At 43.4% G+C, this 15,146-nt stretch overlaps 1 protein-coding gene across 1 annotated transcript in view; it reads right to left on the reverse strand.

Annotated features, from left to right (window-relative positions):
• Window positions 1–4,779: 4,779 nt before the first annotated feature.
• The window catches only part of LOC117005738 (potassium channel subfamily K member 9-like), an 86,782-nt gene continuing 76,415 nt past the window's right edge, over window positions 4,780–15,146 (reverse strand). The window contains 2 exon segments of the mRNA XM_033077763.1: window positions 4,780–5,761; window positions 5,763–6,010. Coding sequence (XP_032933654.1) covers window positions 5,168–5,761; window positions 5,763–6,010 — 842 coding nt within the window. The 3' untranslated portion in view covers window positions 4,780–5,167.

Raw genomic sequence — 15,146 nt, forward strand, 5'->3', positions numbered from 1 at the left:
AGTCCTTCAGCATCACCTCACAGCCATTTCAGCTGGAAATAACAGAACTACTCCTGCTTCTGAGAACAATTTCTTTTTTCCCAAATTTTTTTTTGCCTTTCTACTACTTTTCTTGGTGTGAAAGTTCTTTTGCCATATTCATTATAGGCATCTTAAAGAACTGAAAATTGTATTTTGGCAAGGGGTTTCATGAGTTTTTCATGGTTTTAATTCAGCCTCTGAGCTCAGACTAACTGGCATAAGAGTCCCAGGGCACTTTCCATCCATAATAAATTTCTCTATGTCCAATGTCATTATTCCATTTGTTTCAATTTTGGTGAATTGTTATGATAGCCAATCCTTCTTCTACAATTTATCTTGCTGAAGTTCCCAAAATAAAGTTTAATCTAAAAGTTAGATGGCAGCAGGCTGGTCAGAAAGGCAGCATTTTCTTTTTCAGTTCTGTGAGTATTACACATCTCTGGTTTATGAAAGTAGCAGTGGTGCAATTCTCATTGTCATTTGTGCAATATTCCAGTCAGTAATAGTGTCTTGTTGAAATATGCATGAAAAAGTCCATAACATTAGTGTAATGGACACACTCCAACACATCTCTCTCATCCAGCTTCCTCATAAAGATTTTAAATGACTGTCTTAATTAGATCTTAATATTAACTAGAATATTACATAAAGCTAAATGAGGACATAAACTTCAGCTGAAAGCTACTTCTGCCCAAACCCTTGCCCTCTGGTCTGCACACACCAAATAGATTTGGAACATTTTCATGCTCCATCTTGGTTCCACTGACTGCTCCTTTTTAAGCTTTTAACAACAAATCAAGCTTTATTTTTTCCTTAACACAAACTTCCAAATCTATCAGAGAAAACAAGGAATTACCTTGCTTAGGTCAGATTCACAATATTCTTGATTACTGCCCTGGCATTTCATTGATCAAAGCACTAGGGAACTAATGAGAAAATCTACAATACACTAGATTAACTTGGCCACTTCCCTCTTTTCACTTTTACTTTTTTCTTTTTTTTTTTTTTTAATAATAATGTCTATTTCATCCTAATGAGCAGTTACAGAGAGTTCAAACAGAAGTTTATTGCTGAAGGTCATTGTACATCTTCTCCATTCATTAACAACCAAGAAGCTATTTTGGACTCTTGAAGGAACATCCAAACACCCCTTCCAGGGCTGCCCCACTACAAGCATCCCTGTAAAGCAGGTGCATGTACAGAGTTCTGACAAAACTGTGCCTGTTAGATCACTCAGGATATTCCTTACACACTAATGAGGACCAAGTAAAGACTTGTGCCTGCATTGTTCTATTAAGTTTCCTCTTGTTTCCATATCACAGCATGCTCAGTCAAAGCTATTTTGGTGCTTCACTGATCAAACTGATTTTTCCCTTTGATGATAATATGAAATATTATAGGATAATAGGGTTGTTATATAATCAAAGTCGACAGCAGGGAGCTAAATTTGTGTTGTTTTGATGAAGAGCACATTAGTGTGACATAAATAGACTAATTTGATTTATTATTATTATTTCTAATGCTTAATAATAGGGAAGGGTAGGGGAAATGAGACTCTGGGGAATGAGAGTGCATCACAAAGTGATAGCAGACATCAGGATGTCTAGTTGTAAGGAGCACCACTAGTACCTGCTCGTAGCTGAATTTCAAAAGAGCGAGTAGTGAGCAAGAGAAGCTGTTCTGAAAGAGATAATATCTTAAGTGGAATACACCCAATAGTGTACTAGCAAAAATATTCTGTGAAAAGCAGTGTTGTGAGAAGAAAACATGTAGGGCAATAAGAAGTCAGAGACAGAACTGACAAAAGTCAGCTCACCTTTCACTGACTGATTTTTCATGTTTAACTGAAAAGCTGGGATTAACCTTGGACAGAAGCTTCCCTTTCATGATTCAGTCTGTTCCAGTTCCAGACAGCCCAAGCTATTATTCACACATCAGTCAAGAACCATGAAAACAACTAAAGAGAGGGGCAGATTTTGCCTTGTGTTCTGATGTGCACATCGTGAGAGTTCCTGTGTCTGGCTGCTCACAAAGCAGAGTTTCCTTGCAAATGAACATCCGCTACTTCAAAATCCCATGTGTGGCAAAAATACAGGCTGGACAGAAATGTGGGCTCTTCATCCAGAAAATAAAATAAAATAAAATAAAATAAATAAGGGTATTTGAAAATCCCAAGGAATGCAGATACATTCAAGCAAAACAGTTTCCCACATACACACTCATTATAGGTTTTAAATTTAAAGTATGGCTACAGACATCTACTCTGGCTCCTTCATATCAACATACACAGATTTCTTCAACTACATCTACAAACTTCAACTAAGCTAAAGCAGAGCTATTATAAAGCCATTGAGTTTTAATGCCAAGACTCTAAGTGGCAGATAACCCATGACATGCTGAGGTAAGTTTCTCCCCTGGTTAAATACCCCGTGTATTAAAATTTACTCTTCATTTATGCTTCCAGAGGGAAGATTTAGTAACAAATCAGAGTAGGTAAAGTTTTCAACCTCTCCAGTTCAACTGTTTTATAGGACATTTAAAGATGATTTTTGTATGCTAGCAGAAATAATAGTTTCTTTTTTTCTTAAAGGAAAAGAGGAAAAAAAAAATCTATGTAATGTTTTATAAGATGCAACTGCTATTTTTCTTTTTAAAGGTTTTGCTAAAAGTCCCGTTACCAAAAATCTCTTTTGCCAGGCACAGAATTCAACTCAAGTTCTGCAAAATCCCAAAATTTTCCTGTTTCTTTTCCAGTGTCACATACACCCAGCAGCTGTACATGATATAGAGGTGCATACTCCAGGCATACTTCTTCCTATCTCCATAGCAGGAAAAGTGACATAAGTTTATCTTCACTTCTAGGATAACAAACAAAGATGAAAAAAATTGAATTTGGAGAGCCACCATGAACCCTGTGGGCTGTCAGGGGAAGCAGCTTTGAGGTGTCAAACACTGAGGTGGTTTAACACATCCCGAAACTGCTTTTTTAGGTATTCTTGCTTCAATCCTTCTGCCATCAGCATTTGCCCAGGACATGGTTCTGGCAGCACAGCATTGATGCACCCAGCCTGCCCCACACATTACTCTGGAAAAAGTCCATCCTCATCCATCCCCATTAAGAATCCTGTTGGTTCTTCACCAATCTTAATGGAGGATTTCATGCCACAGCACTTTCTACACCCAAAGAAAGCAGCGTAACGGAGTCGAAGTCATGGATAACTTGCTTGTCATTTACTTATTGAAAGAAAGATGTGGAGAACATGAGCGTATTTTGTAATAATTTAAAGCCAAGGAGAAGACAGCAGAGGAGGAATGACACTCCTTATTTCTCCCTATTAATGCTCTTTATAGATGCCTCTTTGAGAGGGTATCAACGTCCACCAGCACACAGAGCTCAGAGCTGGGCACACACCATCCAGTCTTAAGGGTAAAAAAAGGATTATTGCTTTTACACTGAGAGCACAAAATCAGCAGGAGGTGATTAGTGCCAAAAAGAAATATGGAAAATTAACACAGAAAGCGATTTAAAAGATAGAATTAAATCAGAGACAAAGGTGCAGGTTCATAAAACTCCCAGTCCTACCCTTGTAAAATCAAAAATAAATCTCCAAAAGCACTAAATCCCATGTAATCACTGAAAATTCCTATTCTCTTAGAAGGGAGCTGGATTAGGCCTCTAATTAGGTTCTGTAAAGTCTGTTTGGTCCAGATGAACAACTGAGAGATGGACAATGTCCAAGGAACAACTCTATGACACTGGTCTCAACATCCTCCACTACAACTTGCCAACACAACTGCTCCTGCTGTTACCCTCCAAACACTGGAGTAAGGCTACTTTTGCCTGTTACTGCTAAATGCATTTTGCCTTTGCCTAGCAAAAAAAGCAATATCACATCTAATCTCACAAGTTCCCAGTGAGCCAAACACAAGATACTGTCCCTTGAATTCTTCCTGAGACCAACAAAGGCTTTCCATTATTTACAAATCAAAAGCATTTAGAGACAATCATCTTTATTTTTTTATTTAAAATAAGGAATGCCCAGTCCCTATTGTATAAGAAAAAATATACATCCTCCTATTTATACCCACCTTAACCAAGCATTCCAAAAAATATAAATCCTATTCATGCAGGTAATTGCTGCACAAAATAATAATATAATAATAATAATAATAATAATAATAATAATAATAATAATAATAATAATAATAATAATAATAATAATTTATAAATAAAAATTAAAATAACAAAATACACTCTCCTGTTCCAACAATTCTCCCAATTTATCCTAAAAATTCTGCTTGCAAATTGTTGGAACAGTTGAAAATTATAAAATTAAATATAGTTAAATTAATATGATTATTTGCTTTTGATTATTAATTCCATTGCTAGTTTTTCTTGTGTTTTTTATTATGCATACCAGTTTTACAAAGTGCATGCTTTATTTTTTTTTTTTTTAATTTTGAACTGGCAAGCTAAAATGATCCATCTTCTCCTGCCTTTTTTTTTAAATGTTAATACAATCTAAAATCTAGCATTAAAAAATTTACCATGATACACCTGGTATATTGACTGCTTATGGCGCATGCTTGTCTTGGCAAAAAAAAAAAACCAAACCAAAACAAAATAAATTGGCTCCCCTCCCACCCTCCCCGTTCCTTTTGGAAGCAATCTAAAAAAAAAGCAGGCTCGAACACAATTTTGCTTCAAGGGCAAAAGAAAAAATAATACCTGATGCTTTAATTTTGTCACATGGCACTGGTTGTGGAACTGCACGCGCACACACACGCACACGCACCCCGCACTCACACAGGCACACGCACACACGCTGCAACCTGCTCGTGAGGAAAAAAGTTTGTTGGGTCAGGAGTGCCAGCGGCACATGAAGGCTCCCAGCTGTGTGTGCAACTTTGGATTTGGTACCCACTTCACGTCACCTTGAATCCTCTGACATCCACCAAGGGGGTAATGTAAGGCATACTTTGCTGGAACAGTAAAAATCCATGCTTCATGCTCAAGAGCTGAGTCTCAGAGGAGGACTGGCTTGCTCTACTCCCTTTGGCCTCGCTCCGTCTCACTCAAGGAACAAAAAACCCAAAACAACAAAGAACTGGGAAAAACAAGGAAAGCAAAATAAGACAAATCCCTTTAAATGGACTTTCGCCGTTTCATCAGCCTGTGGTTATCTGTAAAGCTGTGCAACCCAGGTGAGATGGAGCTGACAGGAGATGGGAAGAGGCTGTTTTTTAATGTGCTTGGCGAGATCTCCTCTATCTTGTAAGAGATGGAGTGAAAGTACTGGGGGTTCAGCTTCGAGCTGAACGAATTTTGGTGGGACACCACCCGGCTGGTGTACTCGTGGGACCTGTAACACATGCAGGAACAAACTGACTGCAGGTCTGTCACTTCGGCCTTGTACCGAGGCCGGCCATGCTGGGAGTCCTCTTGGATGTGGATAATCATGCTGTTGCGGTTCCCTGCCAGGGACGCCCGCTCCTCGGCATCCCTCCTCTCATCCTCACTGTTCATGGTCAAGAACCTGAGAACAACCAGATTTAGAAATGCCCCAATGACTGTCAACCCCACTAGAATGTACATAAAGCTAAAAGCCACGTAGAGAGGCTTCTTTTGAAGGGCCCCTTTGGTCTGCAGGGCCACATAGTCTCCAAACCCTATCGTAGTCAATGTTATAAAGCAGTAATAGTAAGCATGGAAAAAGCTCCATTCCTCGTACTGGGAAAAAGGCTGCTGCTCCAATGCAGAGTGTCCCCATGCAGGAGAAGAAACCCACAGTGACCATGTTTTCCATGGAGACCTCGGTGCTCCTCATGCCGCAGCACTTTTTGATGCGTTTCAAGAGGTACTTGACGAAGGTGTTCATGCGCTCGCCCAGGCTCTGGAACATGACGAGTGTCAGAGGGATCCCCAGGACTGCGTAGAACATGCAGAAAGCCTTCCCTGCATCCGTCCCTGGGGCAGCATGTCCGTAACCTGGGATGGGATGGAAACAAGGACAGTCAGCAGGGCACGCGATGGCCACGGCTCCCCCATCATGCAAACCACACAAATCGCTCTGACGCCGCAGACAGATCCAAAGCTGCAGGGACACTTGTCTTAGGCTGCAATACAAGATGTGACCAAAAGTATGTATTCTGTCACCACCTGTTGAAACCAAATTGGGCAGTGATCCTTATCTCCAGAGGAAATATTATCTGCTAATGGCCTGGTTAAAAAACAGGTGAGGCAGTGCTCTTTATCTTTTCACAACCCATCCTTCCTGCAGGGAGTTATCCTCTGTTAATGGGCCATAGAGTCCTACTGCACAACTGACAAAATTACATCATCCCATTGGGAGATGCTCCAGCCAGAGGGAGGAGCCAAGGCTTTCCTACCAAAATAAAAACTGAGATTTGGAACACCAAAGCAGCCTTCTTTCCCCTGGACTCCAGAGGAAAACTGGATCTTTCCACATCATCACTGGACCTTCAGAGGGAAACTGCACCTTCTGCAGGAGCACTGCTCAACTGAAATCACATCTGTCACTGCAGGAGGATGCAGCCACCATGGAATGGGACTGCTGACAACACCCTGCCTGACAGGGTGCCAGACTGTATTCTGACTCTGTCAGTGTTTTGGGCTTGTTCTTTGTAATACTCTATTTCTATTTTATTTCTATCTATTTCTATTCTATTTCTATTTCTATCTATCTATTTCTATCTATTTCTATTTCCTAGGAAAGAACTGCTATTCCTACTTCCCATATCTTTGCCTGAGAGCCCGTTGATTTCAAAATTATAATACAGTAATTTCAACGAATACAACCCGCACCAATTTGACCAAAATTTTGGTGGAAACCCGGAAGTGTGGCCAATATTCCGGGGCGGCTAATACATTAACAAAATTCTAAAAGCTGCCAACACGGAAGTGAGAGCCCGCGGCAGCCCCAAGCCAAGCTGGAGCCCGGCCGGCCCCGGCAGAGGTGGGAAAGCCTGGCAGAGGCGGGGCCAGCAGTGTGGGGGGCGGGCGGCAGAGCCTGAGCCAGCAGGGCGGGTGAGCCCGGGAGAACTGGGGCTAGCAGTGCAGGGGAGCATGGCAGAAGCAGGAAGGCCGACAGGTGGGGCTGCCTGGCAGCGGGGGAAGCCCAGCATAATCGGGGCCAGCAGCGTGGGGGAGCCCGGCGGTGCGGGGGCCTGCAGTGCCGGCCAGGGCGAGGAAACGCGGCGGCGGTGCAGACGGGAGGGGGCGGCCGGCGAGCCTGGTGGCAGCGGCGGCAGCCCTGCCGGCGGGGCGAGCGAAAGCGGCGCTCGCGAAAGCGCCGCCCGGCGAGCGAAAGCGCCGCCGCGAGCCACGAAAGCGCCGCCGCGAGCCGCGAAAGCGCCGCGGGGCGGGCGCGGCGCTCGCGAGGCGCGGCGCGGGGCGAGCGAAAGCGGCAGCGGGGCGGACAGCGAGCCCGGCGGCGGCAGCCCTGCCAGCCGGGCGAGCGAACGCGGCAGCGGGGCGGTGCTGACGGGAGAGGGGGGCCAGCGAGCCCGGCGGCGGCGGCAGCACCACCCGGCCAGCCCCGCCGAGCCGTGGCGCTGAGCTGGGCCACCCGGCCCCGTCGGCAACCATGAGCGGGCCGAGCCTGCCTGGCCCCGCCCCGAGCCAGTAAAGCCCGCTATGCCGCGATCCTGTTACTAATTGGCCAATTTGTGAAAGCTGCGCACGGATTCTCGCGACGAACGAAAGTGCGGCTAATATTCGGGGTGCGGCTTATCTATTGACAAAGACAGCAACATTGTCGAGGCACCGGGGGTGCGGCTTATAATCCGTGCGGCTTGTATTCGTGAAACTACTGTAATTTGGAGGGAGGGGGTTTACATTCTCAATTTCAAAGAGAAGCTCCTGCCTTTCTTAGCAGACACCTGTCCTCCAAACCAGGACAACACTGCAGCCACACCATTTTCCCATTTCTCCTCACCCACACCCTGTATCTGAAGTAAATAAAGCACAGAACAACAATGCTCATGCAGGAGTGGGAAAGGTGAAAGAATGGGGAACCTATTCTACCTCAAACAATGCTGAGTTTCCTAAACAAGGTTATATTGCATTGATTAACTGAAGAAACTTCTTGTCTGTTGAGTGTCACAAGCAATAGTGGAAACTTTGGAAATAGTTTTGTTGCTCTGTCCCAAAACCAGAGTATAGTGATGGCATCCAAATTTTGTGTCTGCTGAGAGCACGGAGTTAACAACATCCACAGACCCACCAGCCAAAGAAATTCCTTTTCAAACTCTCCCATACTGAATAAGTCTTTCTCCTAGACACTTAATGAAAGTGACTCACTGCTGGAACACCAAAGGAATTTAGGGATATAATCCATTCTATCTTTACTTACTGGAAGAATAAACAACTTACCAGCTTGTGCCATGGCTGGACAGCTTTGGCAGTTAGTATTGCAAAGCAATTTCATCAGGATGTTAAACTAATGCAAGGACAGAGGATGTACCACATTTCACAGCATGGTTTTCAGATGGTAAAATCATGGTTAAGCCTTTATTCTAAACCAGCCCATAAGCAGGAGTTGTTTTGTTATTAGAATTACACCTATTCAGATTACATTGCTTTAAAAATCTTTCTTACAGCTGAGATTTTATGAGACTGTACCAAAGTCTCCAAAATGGGATGGCTGGGACCCACTTGGCCATGGTGTCCATTCATCATGTGGGTACCACTGTCTAGAGTTCCTTTACAGTCAGTGAGTGGAATTATGTACTTCACAAGGACAGTTCCTGCTGTGTACACAGAGGTGTCTAAAACAGGTCGGTGAGTTATTCTCAGGAGACAACTATTTCTCTGTAATCATTATAATAGGAATCTGGGGAGAGAATGAGAGAACTCTTTTCAAGATTGATATACCTACATTTATGTATCTGCATGTATTCTATGTGTCCAAGCTCCCATTATAGTAAACAAAAATTCTATGCAAGCAGGCAGTAGTGAGTTATTTGACTGACCATCCCAAGTCTGGCAAGTTGAAATGACAGTTCTGACTGTTCATTGATCATGTTCATTAGGTCCCCATTAGGCTGACTAGACATCTGTTGACTGCAGAAGAATTTAGACACCCGCAGCACTGGCAGACAACTACCTGTAAACAGCCAAAGGAAGACATCCTAATCATGATAATCACCTTGAGTGACTGTCTCCAGTGTAGGTGCCTGCATTGGAGATATTGAGGGTTTAAAACAGTTTTCCAGAAAGAATCATCCAGCTTTACACCAGACCCCTGAGAAATCAGGATACTCATAGAGGGCTGGCAGATAAAACACAGGGCATTCAGCAGACCCACATTGTTTCAGACCTGAAGCTGGAGGACAGGCCTGATGTGAGATTCCACTGAGGCAGGACCACTGGGGAGCCCTGCCCAGCACCTTTAGACTCAGGTCATGGACCTGCTGCCTCTGAATATCTCTAGTTCTTTTTCAAAACTGTTGACACTGCACACCTCCTCAATCTCCTGTGGCAACAAATTCCAGAAGTTCTGCTATGTAAAAAAGGTACATTTTAATTCCAAGGATATCTCCTTGTTTCAGCTAGAACACCTTAGTTACAGAATTGAAGTTGTACATCTTCCTTATCTACCACCTTCATGTTTTCAGCTAAACTCAGCTTTATCTCTGCTCTCAGCTTTTTCCTGTCTAAACTGAAGCCACAGCCTTTTTAACTCATACAGCAGAAGTCACATTTCCTTGATCATTTCCATGTCCTTCTCTGGACCTTCTGTAGCTCTGCCACACCAGTGTTGAGGTGCAGAACCCAGAGTTCTGCCTTCCTCTCAGGATGGGGCTGCATCTCAGTCTGTACTTTTACTAGAACTGAAATAGGAACACAAGGCAACCTTCAAAATGTAAAGCAAGAGTAGACAAGGAAAGTAAAACAAGAAAACCAGCAAGAATCCCCTTCAAAAAGCAACAGGTTTATTCTTAGGTCAGTTGGTATTTATTGATGGATGGGTTGTAAAAACCACTTTACAAAAGAAGCACAAAACTCAAAATAAGAGGATTTTTCCAGGTGATAAAGGAAAGAGATTCACCTGTTGTATTGAGCCAGGTAGACTGTTCATCATAAAAAGCAGCAAATTACCTGGAAAGGGAAGTGTCTTACCAGATTGGTGCTGGGTTAGTTCCACCTGACTGTCCCTCAAAAAAGGCTATAATTGCCTCTCATTACTAAGATCAACTTTTGAATATAGGGGTGTTAATTAAACCAGGGACGTCCTCCTATTTTGTAGCTTTAGTTACAGATGATAAAGAGAAGGAAAGCTTCAGAAAATGTGATTTTCCAGATGGTTGCAGAGATGGCAGTTGGTGGAAACAACTTTTTCTTTGGGTTCTAAAAAAAATATTTGGGGTGAAAAAAGGTTTCTTTTGATCTCACTATATCCTTCTCATTAAAGATATGCCTAAGAAACAGTTTGGGGACATCATAAAACATTAATAGTATGTGTTTACATGCTCACAGTTGAATTTCTAAGATTTGTCACAGACTCTGTAATTATATATCCCATAAGATATAAATATATCCATATCCCTGTTTTACAGATGGAGAAGCACAGACACCAGCAAGCTTTAGTTTCCCTCCAATTCACATAGGTAGACAGAAAATCCAGAAATTCTGACTTCTATTGGGCCCCAAGTCATACTCACGTTCCACAATATCAGATAAATGTCTCTTATTGTATTTTCACCATGGATCTGGGGTAAAGAAAGGACTTTATTCATGAAGGAATAAGATTCTACAAATAGATTAATGCATAGAGGATAGAGTCACAGATTTATCCTATACAACATGGCTTTAAGGAATAGACACCCTAGCCATTGCTTTAAACATGCTGAAATGAGGGGTGTGAAAATGCACCTAACTCTCCATCATTTAAGCATTGCAGAATCCATCCAGTACAAAGTAATACATGGAAAGCAAACTGCAGCAGTGCATGTTCTCTGAAATTCAGTATTTTTCAAATCTAAAACAAACCACTGTCCTCTTAACATGAGAGACTGACTCTGGGAAAAAGGGGAAGGTGAATAATTGCCAGAGGAAGAGGGGCACAAAGGAGCAATAATGCTGGGAAAGGACACAGGTCACAGTCAGTCTCCAGGTAGGTGGGCTTTACTTGCATCAAGTAAAGGCTGAAGCAGCAGATTCCAGCCACCTACCAAAATTCTTCCTGATTTCCTCCACACAAATGTCACTGCCCTTTAGCAGAGTATAAAGAGATGACTTTGTGCCATCCTTAAGAAACACGAGGCTTAAAGAAAAACAGCAACGTTAATGATGACATCAGGGCTTCTCTCTCTTCTGTGGGGAAGAAGAAAGATCAAGCAGAAGACCTCAGTACTGGTACAGGACATGCATCCCTCAAAAAGCCACAGAGCTGAGGTAAGAGTGAGAAAGGTACAGGTGGAGTTTTACACTGGACCACACCTAAGCAAACACCACCCATCCTACTCCAGTGCAGTAACTGGTTTGCTGAGGTTCCACAATACAGCAGTGTGACCATAGCAGGCAGTTTTGTCTGGTGTTTAATAAGATATCATTTGAATGATCAAGGAAAGTCTAAATAACTCTCACCCTGATTGGAAGCAATGCCATTAGTACTCTCCCTTACTTTCAAACCCCTCCCAGCTGCTCAGGCTTTCAAGACAGAGCTCATCTGCGCTGGCACCCAGAACAGCTTGGCACAAAGAAATGTCATGTTTCAGTGTTTCTCCAGTTCTGGACTGTGAAACACCAATCCACCACAAAATCCATCTCCTCCCAGTCATGGAACAGCTAGGATACAGACGCCAAGCAGAACTGCAGGAAGGTGCAGGCAAAGGAAGGAAAGGAAGAAAGAATCACACTGTAAGGCTGGCACCAAATCATTGCTCTGTTGGGGTCTTCCCTGCCTTTGGTTTTTCCAAGCCTTGTCCATTCTCTGGTGAAAAATTCTCAAAGAACATGTGCACCTACATGTAATTCTAGAAGAAAAAAAAAAAGAATTCTCTTGTCTTGTTTGCCAGAGTGCAGCTATAAAGGTCTGAGGAAGAACCACTTAGAGCCTTCTTTAATGCTTATTTTTCTATGGTGCCTTTCAGATGAGACAAAGAGAGAAACTACTCATTACAATCTCTGTGAGATCCATCTGGGGACAAGCCCAGTGTCTTTCTCTGTAAAGGAGAGTTGTAAGGAGACATTGTCCTGGAGTGCCAGCCCACAGCCAGAACATGGACAGCAACTCTGTGCACAGCTACCCTGAATCCAACAGCAACCACGAGCAGAGGGCTGAGGAAGAGCATAGGGATGCTATAATTACATGTGAGTTTCCCCCCAGGAATTCGTGTACCCAGCTTCATTATTTGGTGCTCAGGGATTTCCCAAGCCAGTTTTTGCTGGGTTTAGCAAAATGGATTTCTCCTCCACGAGCTTGGGCATTGTCCCTTCAATGTCTTTAATATCCTGTGGCAAGAAGGTTCATAGAAGAACCATGTGTTCTCTAAAAAATTGCCATTGCTCCTTTACTTTCGTTTCATTACTATCATTTCATGGCAATGGTATCTCCTCCTCTTTGGAAGAGACCAGGAAGAATCATTCCCCATTCCCCTTCTTTGTGTCACTTGTGATTTTATAGACCTTTTATCCACAAAAAATGCCATGTTGCATTCAGGTCCCAACACTTTACAACTTCATGTGGACAGAGCAGCTTGCTTAGATTTACATCAGTCATTTCTGCACCACACTCAGCTGGAGGGTGCAGACAGGTCTGTAACATCTGTTCTGTCCTCCAACACAAATTCCCTGAAATAATACTTTGTTTCTAGGGCAAAAAGAGTCTTAAATTCATGTTACTGTAGTGGTACAGACTGCTCAGAATAAGTAAATCCATAACAGAAAGAAAACATGATGGGAAAAAATTCTGAATATATTCAGTGTGTTGCATCTACATAGTGGCCATCTCCAACAGTGCAAGGCACTATCTACTGTAGTAAACTAAACTGGGTTCCACTTCTGCCAGGAGACCTTTAAGTTAGATATCAGGGGAAAAAAATCATGAAAAGGAATGCAAAGCATTGGAAAAGATTGCCTTGGGAAGCAGCTGAGTGCTCAGGAGGACATGGTTTAATGGTAAACATGATATCTCCTGGGTTGACCATTGGACTTGAACTTAAACATCTTCTGTGATTCTGAGGATGAATTCCACCACCAGCCCATGATGTCCACACTCTTATCATCAGCCCAGCCCATTGTGGCTTCCCCCTGGAATAACCAATCCTGTCCCAGGAAAGTCCGTGCCTGGTGCACACGGGATGTTAACACTGCCCAGGCTCCACTGGCACCAAGCACCCTCCTGGAGCAGAATGTGTTTATCTATTTCTGGCACTCAGTGTGTCATCTCTGTTGGCCTCTGTGTCCTGCAAAACACAGGTCCAGCTTCACTCAGTAGCACAGATAGAGCCTGCATGTGTTTTCTGAATGGTTTTCTATGCTGGGCTCTGTCAGAGATTGAGAGAGGTTTGTCTCTAGATGTACCAGGCCAAGTACATGGCCAGTGTTAAAAAATAAAATCTGTGGCAGTGGTGAGTTAGTTACAGGTCGTGCTCAGGCCAGAGTGTATCTGCAGAGCAGCTGAGCCTCAATCACATTCGCATTCAATGTGCAACAAGTCTTAGATGTCTTGAATCTCAAAGCAATGCTCTACATTATTCATGAGGAATGCTTTATTTCTCTTAGGAGGAGGTTTCTCCCCTCATTCATCTACACATCATTCATCCCCATGATGGGCATTTGGGCCAGGTCATCTCTGACAATGTCCCCAGAAAGGAATTAACTTCTCCATCCCTGTGACTCAAACCCTTCTTACTCATGCTGGCAGCAGCCCAGGCCAGGAGATAACAAAGAGAGGATAATGACACCTGTTCTTCAGATGGGCAAGTGTAATTCAGATTAAAACATCTTCCTGATGTCACACACTTCACTTCAGAGGTTCATCTACGTCAGAGGAGCACCACAAGGATCAGGCTGTGTCTGCTGGGTTTGCTGCTCGTGCTTTCAGCTTGCAGCAGGGAGAAGAAACAGCGTGGCCTTCGTGGTGCAGATGAAAGAGATTTTCAGGAGGGATCAGGGAGATTTCTTCTACTAACTGGTAGTAACTCATTCACCAGGACAAAGAGTTTCCCCTGTAGGATAACCAAGAGCTGCTGATGCTGGATGAGATCTGCTGTGTGACTGCACCACCCTCCTGGCACATGGGCACTGCTGGCTGCTCCCTCCTCTCTCTCCCACATCTGGCCTCCCCAGAACCCTGCTGCCTTTCTCCTCAAGCATCTCCAGGACCTCTTTTTTATTTTATTCCTGTGTCGGTTGATCTCACTGCAGTCTTGGGATGGACAATCTCTCTTAGCTTTGCACATCCCCTTCCATCCCCAAAGACATCCTCCCCTTCCATGCTCAAAAGTCAGTCTCTAATGTCAGGATAAAGCATGGCACACCCTCCCCACAGGAACACACAGCAATGCATGATAATATCATCTCCTGTTGGGAAGACAAGGACATCACAGGAGAAGAAAAAGAATCTGGCAGGCCCAGATGCAACCTCAAATCCTAAATCCCTCTACAAGCTTGGCATGGCCTCTCATCCTGGCCCATCCCTGGTCTGTTACAATTGCTTCCACGTCCTGGCTGCAGAAGCTAGGTCATACCACCATGGAGATGCATCACTGCTTTGTTTTATATCAAACCTGCAGAATATCTCCTATTCTGGGTGGTAGGGATGCAACAGGCTTCCACTGATATTTTTCTCCCCACAACAAGGACAGACTTCTTTTCTTATTGATCTTGAGATCAAACTTCCAATATGTTCAGGGAAAACAGCTTCAAAATGCAGCAGGACACAGCTCCTCTCTTTGAGCTTTGTTTTTGCATAATGCAAAAACACAGATTTGCTCACATTTGGCCCTTTCAAATACCCAGTGGGTTATGGCAGTGAGGAATAGATTCATGACTTTAAACCAAGGCATAAAAAACTTCCCTTTTTCTAATTAGTTCTGTGTTTTTCTCATTTCTTGGTAAGCACAAGCCATCTCTATCTGTATCTCTGCCCATCTGT

Source organism: Catharus ustulatus, chromosome 1, assembly GCF_009819885.2.
Source record: "Catharus ustulatus isolate bCatUst1 chromosome 1, bCatUst1.pri.v2, whole genome shotgun sequence".
Classification (NCBI taxonomy): Eukaryota; Metazoa; Chordata; class Aves; order Passeriformes; family Turdidae; genus Catharus; species Catharus ustulatus.